The sequence below is a fragment of the Triturus cristatus genome, chromosome 11 (genome assembly GCF_964204655.1).
Source record: "Triturus cristatus chromosome 11, aTriCri1.1, whole genome shotgun sequence".
NCBI classification, from domain to species: Eukaryota; Metazoa; Chordata; class Amphibia; order Caudata; family Salamandridae; genus Triturus; species Triturus cristatus.
Window position 1 is genome coordinate 1,174,760,192 of NC_140594.1, and position 18,422 is coordinate 1,174,778,613.

General features: G+C 47.9%; 1 protein-coding gene across 3 annotated transcripts in view; it reads right to left on the bottom strand.

Annotated features, from left to right (window-relative positions):
- TP63 (tumor protein p63) overlaps window positions 1-18,422 on the bottom strand; it is a 546,450-nt gene that overhangs the window by 393,952 nt on the left and 134,076 nt on the right. For all 3 annotated transcript variants that reach the window (XM_085635888.1, XM_085635887.1, XM_085635889.1), the window contains one exon: window positions 16,705-16,837. In XM_085635888.1, the coding sequence (XP_085492014.1) occupies window positions 16,705-16,837 (133 nt within the window). The remainder of the gene's footprint in view (window positions 1-16,704; window positions 16,838-18,422) is intronic.

The following is an 18,422-nucleotide window of genomic DNA, read 5'->3' on the forward strand; positions in this document are numbered from 1 at the left end:
GATAAAAGTTCTATTATTGGTAGGTTTAATTGCCCGGATGAAGTTGCAGCATAGAGTTTTGACATGTCTGATCGCCATTCTAAATGTAATCTACAATCTGGCGATCAAAATTTCACAGTAGAGTGTACTGTAATCGAAAGCAGGCTGAATACATAATTAAAACGGGGGTAACCACCATTTTTTTTGTCTGCATCCTGCCTCATAAATCAAAGTTGAATTTGTCCCAATTCATAAACTCTCTCTGTATCGGCTCTATTAAGCCATTTAGGTGGGTTCTCCCTCTGCACGGATACAGCCACACACGATTTCATTTTAGACTGCATCCATCCACGTGGAGGGCTGCTGTGCATTTTGTCATTCGAAGAGCCTTGTTCTTATTCCAATTAGTTTTGTTTTCTGAAAACAAGAAGAAATTAAAGATAATCTCCGTTAAAACAAGAATGGACCTAAAAGGCTAGACTACAGTCAATAAAAATAAAGTCTGAATAAAGCATCAATTTTAGATGGCACTGAGCATCTCTGCCTTTTATTCCTTCCTAAGTAAGGATGGCGATTGCTTGTGGCCTCAGAGCTAGCAGAAGGAGTATAAGCAACAGGGGACCGCCTTGAGAGTACCTTGGCTGATTTCAATTTTGTCCAAAACAACCCCATTGCAATTCACCACAGCTGTAGGCTTTTGGTAGAACCATTTTGTCTAGTGCGAGAAGCACCAGATATAAATACCATATGCTTTTTATGTACAAGTAATGGACTGATGTTTTTTAACAAACCTATTCTGTAAAACCGAGGGCAAGGTTTCTATTGTCCCGGTTAGAGATATGGGTCTATAAATTTTCACAATGGAGTTATCCGTCACAGTTTTAAGGATTAGTGAAATATATGGACTGTTAAAGTCAGACTGCTAACTCCTGTGTGTTTGCTGTCCCAGGCAATAGGGTAAAAGATATATTATTGGATTCTGCGGGGCCTTTCTCGCGGTCATGGTCTTCATTGATTCTGTTATCTCCTAAGCTGAAAGTTCTTACTCTAGTTTGTCTTATTAACCTGCTGGCTGGTGTGAGATTGGAAGCAGATTCGTAAAGCTTCTTTTGCAAGTGTCTTCATCTGGTGCTTTCGAGCTGTCCAAAAAGAAGTACAAGGAGGTAAATTCCATGGCTATTTCTAACCTGCAATTTATTTTATTCATTATATACAGCGGATATGGCTTCAGCAGCAATGCCAGGAGTCTTCCAGCCCTTTTTCCAAGTTCACCTGCGGTGTAAAGGCTTCCCCACCAATGTTGAAAAAACTGCATTCAATTCATTTTTCCTCAAGGTGAAAATTCGCCAATTTTTATCATCTTGCAACATTTTTAGGATTTTTGGAGTTGCTGTATTTCCAATTCTAAGGTTTCTGCTTCGAGTTTATGCATCACAGCCCCTGAGACCTCCCAGATAAGATTCCCAGCCCCTTCCAGGGTTTGTAATAAGGATATAGTCTCATTCATATCTAGGTAACTCTTAAACTGGCTTGGTAATGTTTTTCCCCTCCAGTATTTATGTTCTGCAAAGTGTCCATCCTCCAAAGCATTGGCCTTTGGTACAGTGATCCATAAGTCTAGATAAAGGGCAATCCGGTCAGGATCTGAGATACTTAAACCAGATTGGTCGCACACTGCTACACCTACCAGGCGTGTTCCCCCAATGAAAATGGTCCCTGAAGGTCAGCGTCGGCGGATACACCTATGCTCGAGTGTGAATGCAAGTATGCGTGGCGTGTGCCATCCCTGGACACGTGTTTCGAGGTAGTTGCCTCTCGTCAGCAGGGAGTAGGAAAATGTGTGGGGTTGCTGTGTAAGCTGCTAAAATCGTTATCAGGTCTAGTACCTCTCGTAGCGCGCAGGTGCGTAACCATGAGTCCGTCGACTCCACCGGCTCAAGGGAGCCTGAATATAAAGTTAAACCAGATTGGTCGCACACTGCTACACCTACCAGGCGTGTTCCCCCAATGAAAATGGTCCCTGAAGGTCAGCGTCGGCGGATACACCTATGCTCGAGTGTGAATGCAAGTATGCGTGGCGTGTGCCATCCCTGGACACGTGTTTCGAGGTAGTTGCCTCTCGTCAGCAGGGAGTAGGAAAATGTGTGGGGTTGCTGTGTAAGCTGCTAAAATCGTTATCAGGTCTAGTACCTCTCGTAGCGCGCAGGTGCGTAACCATGAGTCCGTCGACTCCACCGGCTCAAGGGAGCCTGAATATAAAGTTAAACCAGATTGGTCGCACACTGCTACACCTACCAGGCGTGTTCTCACTTGAGCCGGTGGAGTCGACGGACTCATGGTTACGCACCTGCGCGCTAAGAGAGGTACTAGACCCGATTATGTTTTTAGCAGCTTACACAGCAACCCCACTCTCATTTTCCTACTCCCTGCTGACGAGAGGCAACTACCTCGAAACACGTGTCCAGGGATGGCACACGCCACGCATACTTGCACGCACTCTTGAGCATAGGTGTATCCGCCGACGCTGACCTTCAGGGACCATTTTCATTGGGGGAACACGACTGGTAGGTGTAGCAGTGTGCGACCAATCTGATGTAACTTTATATTCAGGCTCCTTTGAGCCGGTGGAGTCGACGGACTCATGGTTACGCACCTGCACGCTAAGAGAGGTACTAGACCTGATTATGTTTTTAGCAGCTTACACAGCAACCCCACTCTCATTTTCCTACTCCCTGCTGACGAGAGGCAACTACCTCGAAACACGTGTCCAGGGATGGCACACGCCACGCATACTTGCACGCACTCTTGAGCATAGGTGTATCCGCCGACGCTGACCTTCAGGGACCATTTTCATTGGGGGAACACGACTGGTAGGTGTAGCAGTGTGCGACCAATCTGATGTAACTTTATATTCAGGCTCCCTTGAGCCGGTGGAGTCGACGGACTCATGGTTACGCACCTGCGCGCTAAGAGAGGTACTAGACCTGATTATGTTTTTAGCAGCTTACACAGCAACCCCACTCTCATTTTCCTACTCCCTGCTGACGAGAGGCAACTACCTCGAAACACGTGTCCAGGGATGGCAAACGCCACGCATACTTGCACGCACTCTTGAGCATAGGTGTATCCGCCGACGCTGACCTTCAGGGACCATTTTCATTGGGGGAACACGACTGGTAGGTGTAGCAGTGTGCGACCAATCTGATGTAACTTTATATTCAGGCTCCCTTGAGCCGGTGGAGTCGACGGACTCATGGTTACGCACCTGCGCGCTAAGAGAGGTACTAGACCTGATTATGTTTTTAGCAGCTTACACAGCAACCCCACTCTCATTTTCCTACTCCCTGCTGACGAGAGGCAACTACCTCGAAACACGTGTCCAGGGATGGCACACGCCACGCATACTTGCACGCACTCTTGAGCATAGGTGTATCCGCCGACGCTGACCTTCAGGGACCATTTTCATTGGGGGAACACGACTGGTAGGTGTAGCAGTGTGCGACCAATCTGATGTAACTTTATATTCAGGCTCCCTTGAGCCGGTGGAGTCGACGGACTCATGGTTACGCACCTGCGCGCTAAGAGAGGTACAAGACCTGATTATGTTTTTAGCAGCTTACACAGCAACCCCACTCTCATTTTCCTACTCCCTGCTGACGAGAGGCAACTACCTCGAAACACGTGTCCAGGGATGGCACACGCCACGCATACTTGCACGCACTCTTGAGCATAGGTGTATCCGCCGACGCTGACCTTCAGGGACCATTTTCATTGGGGGAACACGACTGGTAGGTGTAGCAGTGTGCGACCAATCTGATGTAACTTTATATTCAGGCTCCCTTGAGCCGGTGGAGTCGACGGACTCATGGTTACGCACCTGCGCGCTAAGAGAGGTACTAGACCTGATTATGTTTTTAGCAGCTTACACAGCAACCCCACTCTCATTTTCCTACTCCCTGCTGACGAGAGGCAACTACCTCGAAACACGTGTCCAGGGATGGCACACGCCACGCATACTTGCACGCACTCTTGAGCATAGGTGTATCCGCCGACGCTGACCTTCAGGGACCATTTTCATTGGGGGAACACGACTGGTAGGTGTAGCAGTGTGCGACCAATCTGATGTAACTTTATATTCAGGCTCCCTTGAGCCGGTGGAGTCGACGGACTCATGGTTACGCACCTGCGCGCTAAGAGAGGTACTAGACCTGATTATGTTTTTAGCAGCTTACACAGCAACCCCACTCTCATTTTCCTACTCCCTGCTGACGAGAGGCAACTACCTCGAAACACGTGTCCAGGGATGGCACACGCCACGCATACTTGCACGCACTCTTGAGCATAGGTGTATCCGCCGACGCTGACCTTCAGGGACCATTTTCATTGGGGGAACACGACTGGTAGGTGTAGCAGTGTGCGACCAATCTGATGTAACTTTATATTCAGGCTCCCTTGAGCCGGTGGAGTCGACGGACTCATGGTTACGCACCTGCGCGCTAAGAGAGGTACTAGACCTGATTATGTTTTTAGCAGCTTACACAGCAACCCCACTCTCATTTTCCTACTCCCTGCTGACGAGAGGCAACTACCTCGAAACACGTGTCCAGGGATGGCACACGCCACGCATACTTGCACGCACTCTTGAGCATAGGTGTATCCGCCGACGCTGACCTTCAGGGACCATTTTCATTGGGGGAACACGACTGGTAGGTGTAGCAGTGTGCGACCAATCTGATGTAGGATCTGAGATACTGTTTACTCTACTTCACAGCTGCTGATTTTCAGGAGCACCGTGCGATGTGTAAGGAAATAGTCTGTACTTCAGGGGCATGAGACTCAAGTGCACTCTCTAGCCGTGGGGTGCAAGAGTCTCCAGTCTCCAATGAGAGAATGATCTGCCATTAGATCCTTGAGTAGACCCCCAATAATGGTTATTTCATAGGTCTGGAGGCCCTGCCTGGCTTAACACCTGATTGGGTGATAGGTTCTAGTCACCCCACATCAAAACTTCTCGTGTCGAAATTCAGTTAGTAGTCTGTTGATTATCAAGAAGGCTGATATCGCATCTTTGGGGACATAGATTGAACAAATACTGAATGACTGCCTTATTTGCCTTTGCATTCGTTACTCTATAAACATACTTGCTTTTGTGCCACATTGAACTTGCACATGGAACCTGCATATGTTTTTGCGTTTTGTTCTTTTACTGGGATTTAGACTAAACACCACATAACAGGTCAAACAACAATGTTCCTTATTATTCTTTCTGGCCAGACACTAGCACCTAGACATAACACAAGAATGCAGCTGTTAATGTGCACACATGTCCTATCATATAGATGAGCACATGAGCCAAAAACAGACACATGGAACGAGAGTTCTGAGACAAGAACACTACATCTGCTGAGATGTAGACCGTCCATCTGAATGCTAAGGTACGGGCTCCGCCAGTAATCCCAGAGATCTTTGATATATAATCATTTAGCTTCAGTAGCAAGGGAGGGGTTTTTTGTTACTCTGTCCCATAAATTAACAGTGCTTTTCATGATATATGGATTACCACCTATGCTATAAGTATTTGTAGCATGCAATGGTTTTGTAATTGTGGCATGTATATTGCACTTCAATAGTTTAAGTAAATATTCTAAACTTCTTTTCTTTCTCCAGATTATCTTATTGTAGACAAGTACGAGTGAGACAGCGAAAGGTGTTTCCTGTTACCAAGATCCCGGACAGGATCAAAAGTGTTGTGTTCTGGGGTGCCAATTAACTTGCTTCTCTGGTAAGGTTAGGAGGGCAAGTGAGGCACGATGGCTAATCAGAAACTGACACTGAGGTGGTATGGTGACTCAGTCCCTACAATACTAATGTTCTATGTTTCCAAGCAGAGTTCTGTTCCAGAGCAGAATCCCTGCAACATGGCGCACCAACATTTTGTCTGGTACTTGTTTGCGGGACCCCTGAGCAGTGCTTGTGTTTGGAGACAATACCCTCACACCTTTTCTCTGAGACGTCCGTGGTGCTAGAGATTTATCCTCCACAGTTATTAGGGAGTACCTAGTTCTATTTGGTATTTCAAGCTTGAACATTAAAAGGTTTTAGGACACTTTTTGTGCTACGCTTCTAATCCTTTCTAAATTCATTTTGGCACAGCCCATTGATATTCTTGTTAACTGCCGTCCGGCAGATACTCAGCACTTACTACAACAGGCACTCTTGTGAACACCAGATGTGGTTTAATGGTGCTCTCCCCCACATCATTGGGACTGTTAAAACAGATCCCTAAAGTATTGAAGGTTGAGACGTGGCTGGCATTAGCGGGTTATCCTCCATATCCTAATATGGCGAATATTAATTTAGTAGAAGCACATGCTTTATATAGTGTTTTGCTTTATATAATGTTTGTGTCATACTGTATTGGCATCTTACCCAATATATTTCCCGTGCTTTGCTAACTGGCATGGATAGACTTGGCATACAAGGACAGGCCAACCGGTGGGGCCTGTGCTTAGTCCTGTAATTGTTCATTGAGATATGGGCAAAAGACCCACAAATCGTGAATAAATACCACTTTGGATCACCCAAAAAATGTACCAACTTGAAGCTGTTTTTCCCCTTACAAGACGACAAGCACAGAATTTTGACTATGTGCTTACCCAATTGTCTGGTCCTCAGTCGGCATAATGGCAAAACCTAGGGAACTATTTTTGCCACAGTATACACTCTGTCATGGCGTTCCCTTGCTGGCCGTTCTCCTGAATGTCCTTGTGAGAAGCTGGCCTGGTATATGATGTACATTTGTGTAAGTGGACACCTTGCACAAGTCCAGACAACGCTTATGGTGATTTAAGAGGTCTTAGTCAACCTTAGAAAGTTCCCTAAGTGGTAGCTGTGGAGAGCAGCCTTCAGTCTTAGTCCTGAAGGAGTGTAAAGCAGCTTGTTTTTACCAGAATGCAATTTTCTAGTATAGTTTAAGTGAAAAAGAACCACACCAAGTATTGATAAAAATATGTATTTATTATATAATACTCTCTAGAAATAAAAAAAATAGGATATGAACATCCTAATTCCTATTATTGTAAACAATTGCATGGCTCACCCCTGCAGCAATTTGGCCACTGCCTATCGTGGCTCTGCTGGATAATGCGCAATCCATCAATTATCTGTAGTGTCATGACGCTGGGCTTGCCACCATGCAGTCACCGGAAGAACCCACTATTGAGGCAGTAATGGCAGCGAGCACTCAGTAATGGCAGTGAGTGCTCGGTAATTGTGCAGTCTGGCGGGATGGGACTGCTCCCTTCCCCATGCCAGGGAACACCTTATGGTGTCTGCAGGCCTTGTTTCCTCTGGGCCCGTGACGCCACTGCATTGGTGCTGTGCACCCCCTCATGCTGGTGCTACCCGCTGCAGTCTCTGCTTGCCTGTTCTTCACGCTCATGGGGGATGACAGTTGCCGCGACTGTGCCGCTGGAACCTCCACTGCATCCCCGCTGCAACTGACGAGAGGAGACCAGCACTCAAAGGCGCTTGATCTTTGTAGTGCCTGGGGTGAAAGGCAGCAGCTGCAGTTAATGTGGGCCCGCACACCTGACTCCTTGCATCTGGGCTGCCGCAGCATAGAACCAGCAGAGCTGGTCTGCTGAGGCCCTTATCGCCCACCAAGATAGGGGATGCCACAAAGCCTCGTCCGATCCGGATGCCTGCTGGATAACATGGGGAAAGGGACCCATACCTGCCCTCTGGTTGCTGGCCATGCCGGGACACCCAAAGCTCACCACTGCAGATTAAAAGAGGACAGGGGGAGCGAACTGCGCGTTTGGGAGCTGCTGCATTGAAGCCCTGTCACTTATATCAACCTCGAGGCTTCAAAAAACAGCGCAGTGATCTCGGGGGTGCAAGAAGGGAGCCCCAGAGGACAATTATCGCTCTTGCCTGAGGTGCTGCTTACAATCGTGGGCATTCCCCTTCCTCCTTCCATGGCCTGCTCATGCCCCCCAGCCAGCTTCCACTCAACTCTCTGGTGAGGCAGGGCCCGAGGAGGACACCACAAGACCGCAGCAGCCCTTACTTCTCCTCTGACACTCACATGGGAGTGCAGGCTGACTGCGAGTGTACCGCAAAAGAGCTGGGCCCCCCTGTTACTTCATCGTCTGGTCCATCAGCGCCACACTAAGGCACTCTTTCAACTCGCGCTTCCCGGATCCTTGGTGTGTGAGCTAGGCGCACAGCGTTCGGCAACTACAAGGAAGAGGCGTGACCTGAAATCCAGACAAGGTATCTTGACGTTCGGCAGCACCGGAAGCGGGCTCCAGAGACGAGCAGTCTCTGCATGGTAACAGGGACCAGACACACACAGAGTTTCCCTTGCGGGAGCGAGCAGGGGCACCATCTGTTTGCAAGATAATTAGAAACAGATGTCGCCAAAGCTCGCTCCCGCAAGGGAAACGCCAAACGTGCACGCGTTGCAATTGAAAGCAATGCAAAGCCTGCACGTTTTGGGGCAAAAAAGCTGATCGATTCCAACAGGTCCCCTCCTATGCAGCGCATGCGCGCTGTGTATGCGAGACCTAAAAAGGAGGATAGACCCCCCCCTTATTACCCACTTTTCAGAAAAAGAAAGTTGCTGCATTAACTGCAAAGTATGCCACAGAGAGTGAGAACCCTCCTCCTGAACAGGAGTTGGGTAGTGACAGCACGGCAGAAGACACCATAGTATGACTGAATCGCCACCAATTTCTGGTAATGACAGCAACTAATACATTTCTTCTCAACATGAATGAGGATAAGGTCCTCAAACATGCAACCAGATGCAGAATCACTTCCATTTTAGTGCATAGCACAATCGCTTTGATGTATGGTATGCATGATTAAGTTTCTCCATACATTCACGAGGATAATTCAGATGTCCGTACTGCCCAAATTCAGGGGTCATGCAGCTAAATTCAAAGACTGTAGGCTTGGGTGTTGGGTTTGGCCCTGAAGTCTGATCAGAAGATCTGGTCTGCAAGGTAGTGTTCTTTGTTTTGAGACCGACAGTTCTAGAAGGATTGTGTACCACCAATCTCTCTGCCAATCGAGGCTATTGGATTTTTTTCTTTTTATTCATGTACCTTCAAAACCACCACCTCAAAAGTTCCCCCTTTTAAAGATAATTAAAGGAGCTAAAGAGGTTTCCCAGGAGCCGTGGCAATATAGATCTGGGGTCAACACAAGCCAAGCTCTGTGGGAGATAAAGGTGGCCTTTTAGAACTTAGACGTGGCAATTGATTGGAGCCCTCCTGCGGTGGCGAGATGATAAACATGAGAAAACCAGACGTTAAGTAGCCAAAACTAGTTTTTGAGCCGCGCAGGTCCCTGCGCTGCCCCCTCGCCTCGGACGACTCCCAATGAGCACCCGAAACATCTGAGGCTCCCCTCCCTGAGGACCACATACAGGAAATGTTCAGAAACCTAAAGCAGTCCCTCACCGCAATAGACTGTAAAATCGACTCGCATTCGGATCGCTTTGACGGGCTTAAAGAAAAACTTGCAAATCATGATGAGCGACAGGGTCAAGTAAAGCAGCGCACCTCTACGCTGGAGGATGAAGGTGCCGAAACAAGTGGAAAAACTCCTCAAGATGGAATAAGTGCTGGAGGTGATCCAACAAAAGAACGAGGACTTGGAGGCAAGATCACGCCGCAACAATCTAAGAATCGGGGGGTGCCCGAATCTACAGCCATGGCTCGAGTGGAGGATTACGTAGAGGAAATGCTGTGCGCTCGGTTCGGTGAGTCCCAGTCCTTCGTGTGCATCATTGAGCCCGCACACCGTTCCCTTGGCCCATGCCCACCACCGGGGGCGGCTGCCAGACCAATCATCGCACGCTTACCTAATTATCAGGACAGGGACAGAGTGCTTCAACTTGCCAGGGAAATGCAAAGCGTGTTGTACCAGGGGAACGATCTCCTTTTATCCTGACTTAACTATGGCATTCCAGTCAGCCCGTAGAGACTTAATTCAGATCAAGAGATCCCCTCAGCAATTGAAGGTCAGGTATTTACTCCTTTACCCCACCAGGCTTCATATCTTCCATGCAGGTAAGCCAACCTTCTTTATGGCCCAAAAAAGGCTGCACGATATGTGAAGGACCTGTGCCTTGCGCTAAAATCGGACCAACATATTGCTAACTCGGAAGAGGGGAGCCGGACCAGTGAGAATGACTAGCAAGACGGTGTACAGCGCGCACGAACTGGAGGGCCCGCGTTGGCTGAGCTCTGCCCTTAGGCAAACTGATTGCAGTACTGCATTTTGGCTCTTCGCCCATATCCTTTTCTGTGCACACTGTTGTGATGTAATATGCTAAACTTCGCTTCTAACCTGATTGAATGTGACTGTGATATAAGCTGCTTATGGCCCTGCTGTCTGACCACTGTAGGCGAACAGGTTGGGCTCCTATCTCTTTCCCCGAGGGATGATTCCCTGCCACGGTTCTGTTATGGTTTCCTTTTGTTGGGGGGTATGGTTCGCCGGGAAACATGCTCAGCCTAGTTGGGGGGCTGGAGTGTGGGGGGGGGTGGGTTGGTTTTGTGGGCAACATGTACCTTGATGGCCGAATGTACCCCTTCCCCTGTTTTACCTTGCTCCTCCCTTTACGTTCCCTCCTGCATGACGCGTCACAAACAGTAACACCGAACAATCGTCCTCCGGATGTCTCATGACCAGAATTAAATGCATTTCCTGGAACATCCGTGGTCTGAATGATGCTCGCAAAGCTAGGATGGTGGTGGCGCAACTTGGCAGGTATAAAGTGGACATTGGGTTTCTACAGGAGCTGCACTTGACTCAGCATACACAGGGGGGCTTGCGAGCGGTGTGGCTTGGTGAGAAGTATGTGGCAGACTATTCAAATTATGCACGGGTTGCCATGATCATCAGAAAGGGGCTACACTGGCACACTCGCACCTCACCTCGATAAACAGGGCAGATATGTTATGCTATCTGGCACACTATGGGGTCACCCAGTAAAGCTCATCTCCCTGTATGGTCTGAACATTGATGTTTCGGGCTTCTTGGCGGAGGTTTGGAGTGGCGGACTCACTGGGCCCGGGGGCCATTTTATGGGGCGTGGACTTCAACGTTGTACTCGAGGACCCCATGGATAGGTCTGGGGACTCCCGGCGCCCTCATCCCCGTGCTGCTGCACAGCTCCAGATGATAATACAGGCTGGTCAGCTGACTGACATCTGGCGTCTGAGACATCTGGACAAGGCGAGCAGCACATGCACGACTACAGCGGGTCCAGCATGGTCGCGCATAGACTATTGGCTGATATCCCGGGAAGCGGTCGGCTGAGTTGCGGAGGCCCAGCCACTGCCCCGCACCCTCTCTGATCATGCTCCAATTTTGCTCACTCTTGACATCCCAGACTACCCCACCAGAGCCTTCTCTTGGAATCTCCCGGCGGGAGCACTTAGAGATCAGGTGTTCCGTGAATCCATCAGGCAAGCAACCACAGACTATTTTTGCAGAGACGAGGGCAATGTAGAGTCTCCTTCAACTCTGTGGGAGGCCTTCAAGATGGTTGTAAGAGGGGAGTGCCTAGCGAAGAAGGCGGGGTTCTCAGGTCTCTCAGAGAGGATCTGCGACGACTGGAGCAAGATATAGGAGATCTTGAAAGAGTTCTTTTCTAGCAAAAGTACAAACATTCTCAACAACATACGCACTAAAATGACTGAGTTTCTGGAGGCTGCCCAGAGAGAGGTCCTGTTCCTAGGAAGGGATACCAGGGCGCAGCGGTACGGCAAGGGGGATAGAGCAGGCAAAACCCTGCTGGGACTGCTTCGGAAACCATGAGCCGATGATTATATTTCTGAACTGCGCTCCACGAACGGCGAGGTGCCGATGAGTCAAAAAGCGGTACAGGAGGAAATGGTTTCTTTTTATACCTCCCCTAATCAGGCACAAGTACAGACGGATGCCGCAGAGGTGGAGGAATATCTTGACACTCTACAGCTAATATGGCTAGAGGCGAGTCATAGAGCATATATGGACAAGCCATTCACGGTAGAGGAAGTGATTGGCGCTATCCGTTCCCTCCCGGCTGGGAAAACGCCAGGCTTGGACGGCCTATCAGCCGCCTTTTATGAGGAGTACGCTGATCTACTTGCTCCCCGGCTGATAGACTTGTTTCCAAGAATCGGTGGAGCGCGGGTTTCTCCCCCCATCACTTCGGGAGGCTCTTATCATCACAATACTTAAGCCTAGATAGGACCCTACCCTTTGCGATTCGTATCGCCCACCTTCCATGATAAACGTGGACAATAAGATCCTGGAGGAATTGATCGCGGTACGCCTTCTTCCTCTGATGCCCAAAATACTCCACCCTGACCAGTGCGGGTTCATCCCAGGCAGGTCTAGTGCCCACAATTTGCGCACTCTCTTTGCCACAATGCAGGAGATAGTCCTGCAGATACAAGCAGGTGCGATACTCCGACGCCACTTAGGCGTTCGACTCACTTGAGTGGCCCTACCTTTTTGCCCTACTCAAACGCATCAGCCTCAGCCCGAAATTCCTTCATCTAATATCACTGCTTTACTCTCTCCCTACGGCGCGCATCAGGGTATATAGGGGGGGGGGGGGGGGAAGAATCACTGCCCCCTTCCCGATTTCCCGGGGCACACGTCAGGGATGCTCCCAGTCGTCCCTGCAATTTGCCGAAGCCATTGAGCCGCTTGCGGCCAGGCTGCGGCAGCATCATGACCAACAGGGATTGGCGTTCACCCCGCATGTGGTGCTGGTGTCCCTGTACGTGGACGATGTGACACTTTACGTCAAGAACACCCAATGACAATTTGGACCCGCTGATTCAGGAATTCCTGCGCTTTGGGGGCCTGGCTGGAATTGTAATTAACTGGTCCAAATCAATAAACTTTCCACTTACGGAGGTCACAACGTAGACACAGACAGAGCACCCCTGGCAAATGGAAGTGAGACCCGGTAATGTACCTGGGGGTATGGATTAGTCGAGATCCTGACGAACTCTGGTGCTCCAACTATGGGAAGTTCATAAACTGGCTGGAACAGCACAAAGTGTGGTGTTGTGCTTCCTCTTTCCCTAGCTGGCAGAGTGGTCATTGCTAAGATGGTGGTGCTGCCCAAACTCGTGTATCTCTTCACTAACGTTCCGATTCCCCTCACAGCTTGCTTCAGACAGCGGCTGCAATCCAACATGGTGACCCTGGCATAGGTGGGCTGGCAGCCCTGGGTCTCATGGGAGGTGCTCACTCTTCCTTTTGAGCAGGGGGGCCTCGGGTACCCGGACATTGAGCTGTACAATTGGTGCGCTCAGGCTCAATTCGCATATTACTGAATCTACCCAACACAGTTCATGGCGCATACAGTGCCGGAATAGGACGAAGTAGACCCGGTCCCCTCCCGATGACCTCATACCAGCCATGACACAGACCCAGGAAAGGAATAGATACTGTGGGATGCACATTAAGGGTTTAGCAGAACTTGAAGGGGAGGGCTGAAAATCGAGATTATGCATGCCTCCCTGGTTCCTCTGATAAAGCACCCAAGCCTTCCCTCCCTGGCGGAGGCTGTGCCCGACTCAGAGCGATGAAACTCACAAAAATGGGAGACATGTACCCGGGTAACACCTTCATTGCTTTACAACAGACCGGGGAAGGGCAGGAGCTCACAACACTAGAGAAAATGACATACTTTCAGTTACGTGTAGCACTGCACGCTTATCACCCTACCTTTCCTTAGGCGCCAGATACGTTCCAGACTCTGGAGCGCTTTTTAAAAAACCCATCCCCACACAAGCTGATCACGCGTCTTTATACCGACCTGCAGAGTACAGCCCCAGTCTGTGAGACTCGGGCTCGTCAAGGGTGGGAAAATGTGCTGGGTACACCTAATAGTATTATACAGGAACAATGGACGTACTGCTGTACGCAAGCACGCCCCCTTTCCCCGAATTATCGGCTGCACCTCATACTTTTTAACTTTTTGCACTGCACGCACAGAACCCCTGAATGGTTAATGAGACTAGGAATGGCAGCGGAGGCGCGTTGTTCAAGATGTAGGGTCCCCGATGCAAACTTTCGGCATTTAGCATTGGAATGTCTCCAGATTCACACATATTGGGGTGATGTGCTGGACGCCATGGAGGATACGATGGACACGCCAATAGACAGGTCTCCCATGACGGCGCTACTGGGGTGCGTGAAAGATATCCCGACAGGGGATAGACGGCTTTGTGCGATGCTCCTGCTACTTGCCAAAAGACGTATTGCCATGACATGGGGTAGGAAGCAAGCCCCCAAAAAGCTTTGTGGCTGAGAGACGCAGCATTTTGCCAGAAACAACTTGCAGTCTTCTGGGACCTGAAGCCCACCCAATCCAGACCTAGGGACTTCTAGGGCCCCTTGCAACAGTACATTAGCACGCACTCTAAGGACATGCCTGCCCCCTCCGCGGCCCAATAAACAGAAATACTGTCCCCCCCACCCCCCCCCAACGCTACTCTAGCCACGTAGGGATAACATGACTTTTCATAGACCGACTGAGCCGGATGCGCGCCCTGGGATCCCCCTCTCCCCTCACTTTCATCTTTCCCTCAAACCTCCCTTTCCATCTACTCTGCTAGTAGACCAGCACTATGTTATCTGTATGTACACAATTACGATTCATTGGACTGACAAATGGATCACGCTAGTTCCCTTGAGTTGCACTGAGTAATTAATGGAAAATGCTAAATGTAACATGCTACGTGTGGACTTTGAGAAGTATGATAAGTTAGAAAGATGGACAGTGTACAGGATACTGCAACTGTTTGATCGCACTATATGTCTACATTTGCACAAGATTTACTGTGATTGTATATACAAAATGTTGAATAAAAAGGATGTAAAATAAAAGTCGCTGAAGAGGTTGAGTGGTGCAACAATATTTTGCATTTTGAAAAGAAACTCAAAATAGACTGAAAAAACCCCTTAACAGTTCAACAAACAAAAAAAAGAAAAACAGAGGAGCTCAAACAACTGCCAGCACAAGACATGCTGGGAAAGTGGTCTCTCTAAAGAAGAAGTGCACATTCTCTACAAATTCTTTCGTTTTGCCCTTCAGGTTATGTTTCACTTTGTTTTAAATTTTACACTTCTCACATTAAACCTCTTTATATGGACTTTCAGAAATGGTGGTGCTATAATGCAGTCTTATATGCTAAAAGTAGCTTGTGGAAAAAATTATCTGCATAGGCTTTAGAGGTCGTTACTGCATTTGAAAATAATGCCAGATCTCATTGCTCCTACCAGCAGATCCTTAATCAGGAATTTGTGTTCGGGATCCCCCCCATAGTCAGGAATATTCCACATTTATGGCTATCAATGAATATCTGAAATTTGCATCCATATCTATAAAACCAGAATAAACTTGAAGCCAAAAGCGAAGTCAGCATGCCAGGATTCTCAAAGGCCAGTGCACGACATACCTTGCCGGGCGGATGGGAATTACTCATGACCAGAACCAAGATGAAGTCCTTGTGGCTGACAAATTCCATATTTCTGCGGATGGAGTTAAGAGGAACAAGGGCAACTGCAAAGTGGTGAGAATGGCCCTGGGGGTCATCTGGGAAAAGTGGCGAGCCCTACAAGCCCAGACTGCGCAGGGGAAAAGAGCACACCCAAAGTCTTCAAGGAGGGAGAAAAGATGGCCAGGAGCAACTAGGCTCTTTTTCAAATTACTTCAGGGGCTGAACTTTTGTGGCCATTCATTCCAGTACTGAGCGAACCATATTTGCTGTATAATCAAGAGGACGATTTCAATGATTTGATTGTAAAGCATGTTGGGTTCTCATCAATGTAATTGCAACATCCATCCATCCAGTTTAGGTAGCACATGGGTTCAAAGACAAAAGGAATTAGCATGCAAATAACCAGAACTAGCAGGAAATCTAGGAACTGCCAGAGCCATCTAGAGCACAAAGGACGAAGAAAGGCAGCAGAATTGTAGCAACCAGACACTGAGCTGCCGAAGTCTATGATGGAGGAAGAAGATAGGCAGCGGCAACTACTCACCAGACACACACGATGCACCACCTCATACCCCTTGCCTAAACCATAGGCTTGAAATAGCTAGTTGGGAACCAGCATCCTCCCATCCCCAAACACCTGCTTGACACTTGGTCTTCATATAATCTGCAAGTACGTCCAGCTGTTCTGGTCACTTATTACTGTAATAAGAAAGTTGGTGCTCTTTGGAGACACAAAAGGGGGGGAAGGAGATCTGCACCTAAGCTGTGCACATACAAGTAAACACCATAACACATGTCCTGGCTCTCTTGGAAAAAGCCACTGAGGTAATGTGGTGTGGGTGGAACAGTGGGTATGTGAAGGTAGGCAGCATATAGTAACTATATTCCCTGCACCCGCATGCTCATTTTTAAAGGTAATTCGGTGTGGGTGGAACAGTGGATAGGTGACGGCAGACTGCATACAGTAATAACACCCTGTACCCGCATGTCCATTTTTAAAGGCGAGGAACAGACTCCATCTAAACACATGGTAGAAGAAAAACTTCACTACACTTGGTCAATTTTATAATGCACTACAGACTGGGGTCATTTGATAAAATGCTGAAAAATAAATATTCCCTGGATTAAAACAGCATTCCAGACTTCAATTAAAACACCATATTACGATAAAAAGCCGGGGTGTTACTTGTGAACTTACCCACATTTGCTCACATGGCTCCAGGTCGTGCACGCTGATGCAATCCATGCTAATTTCGATCTTGTTGGCAGGACCATCTCCTGTGGGATCACTTGTGAAATTCAAGTCGATTGGTTGGACAGAATGAATAGGCCTGTGTAAAAGATAGAACAATGTGAAGAAACGGTGATGTACCTGCTGGCTGCTCAGCCAAAGGTGGCCACAGTAGAGGGTACAACAGTATTTATGCTACCATGCCAGCTGGAACTACTAGAAGGACCATAGGGAGAATATGATTGGCCTTACCTATTTTGGTCGGGGGTGACAACCCTAAGAAAAGGCTACCTGACTTTTAATGGGAAACAGTTGAAGGCCACATCCATCAGATACCTTAGCATGCGTAGCGCTCCGGCTTCTTTCACGTTAGTAAGCGAATGCAGCACTCCCTGCTGACATTCCAGCCTCTAAGCGCTGTTAGCAGAGGCAGGGAACTGCATCTTACTAAGACAAGCAAAGCTTGTGCTTAGACAGAGGGAAGGATACACACTGGTAATAATCAAACAGTAACCTCTTAACTCAAGCAGAACATTTGAACCCTGATTCAGAGTTTGGCGGCAGGTACTCGGCTACAGACAGAAGTGGCACATGCCTCGTGGGCCACAGAGTTCATCCCTTCTACTCAGAGTAAGGGGGTGCTCTTCTCGGATGGTGGAGACTACCCTGGCTCAGTTGGTGTAAACTGCTGACTAGCAGGCCCATGGACACTGCGTCGTCGGTCAATGCACCACAGACTCCCTCCTCTCTAGGGTCGAGACTCGAACACAGTTGTTTCCTATTTGGCACCACAAGGGTCCCAAACAGGAGCTATTATAACTAGAGAAGAACACATTCCAATGAGGGATTCTTAAAAATTTAGGGTAGAGTATTAGGGAGTGAAAAATGAATTTAGGTTTCCTCTTTTGGTCATTTTTAATACCACTGAATAATGTTTTTTTCTGAACCACAAACCTTTCACGGTTTTGCCGTCTACAGGATGAAAACATAACTTAACGGTTACTATTGTGATTATGTTTTGAGAGACTCCTCATGTTATCAATTCCTGGACGATATATTGAGGATTTTAAATAAAAATTGCATCAGTTGATTGGCTAACCCTGAATGAAATTTTAAGATAGGGTGAAATATTGATAGGACCACGTTCACTGCGATTCCAACCGGTCACATGAGAGAGTTGGGTTGATTATGTGCTCCTCTGAGGAAGGCTTCTGTGGAACACACTTCAGAAAGCTGAAAAGCCATCAACGTGTTTTGCATTAGGAAAGTCTATTGAAGCCTTCTTCTGATGCTCTCTGCCAATCCCACAAATGTTTGCAATGATTGTGAGCGGACTCTTTCAAGAGGAAGGAGTGAGGAATATGTTTTTTACTCCACTCATGAATGATGGATCTTGTCTGTACTTGTGTGGACTATCGCATGTTATTTCTATTACTGTGAATGCACATTAAATATGGTTACCACTTTTCTGGCTTTAATATTCAGTTCAATATTAACAAAATAAAATAGATAACTGTATTTAGGAGAATTAATGCTTACTTCGAATACATTTGTGCCACAACATTTATTTTCAAGACCATAACTACTTAGTTCATCAAATGACCAGCCCTCTAAATTACAAACTAAGATGGGGAATGCAGAGTAACAAAAAACGTCATTTTTTTGTATATGCACCAGACAGGTGC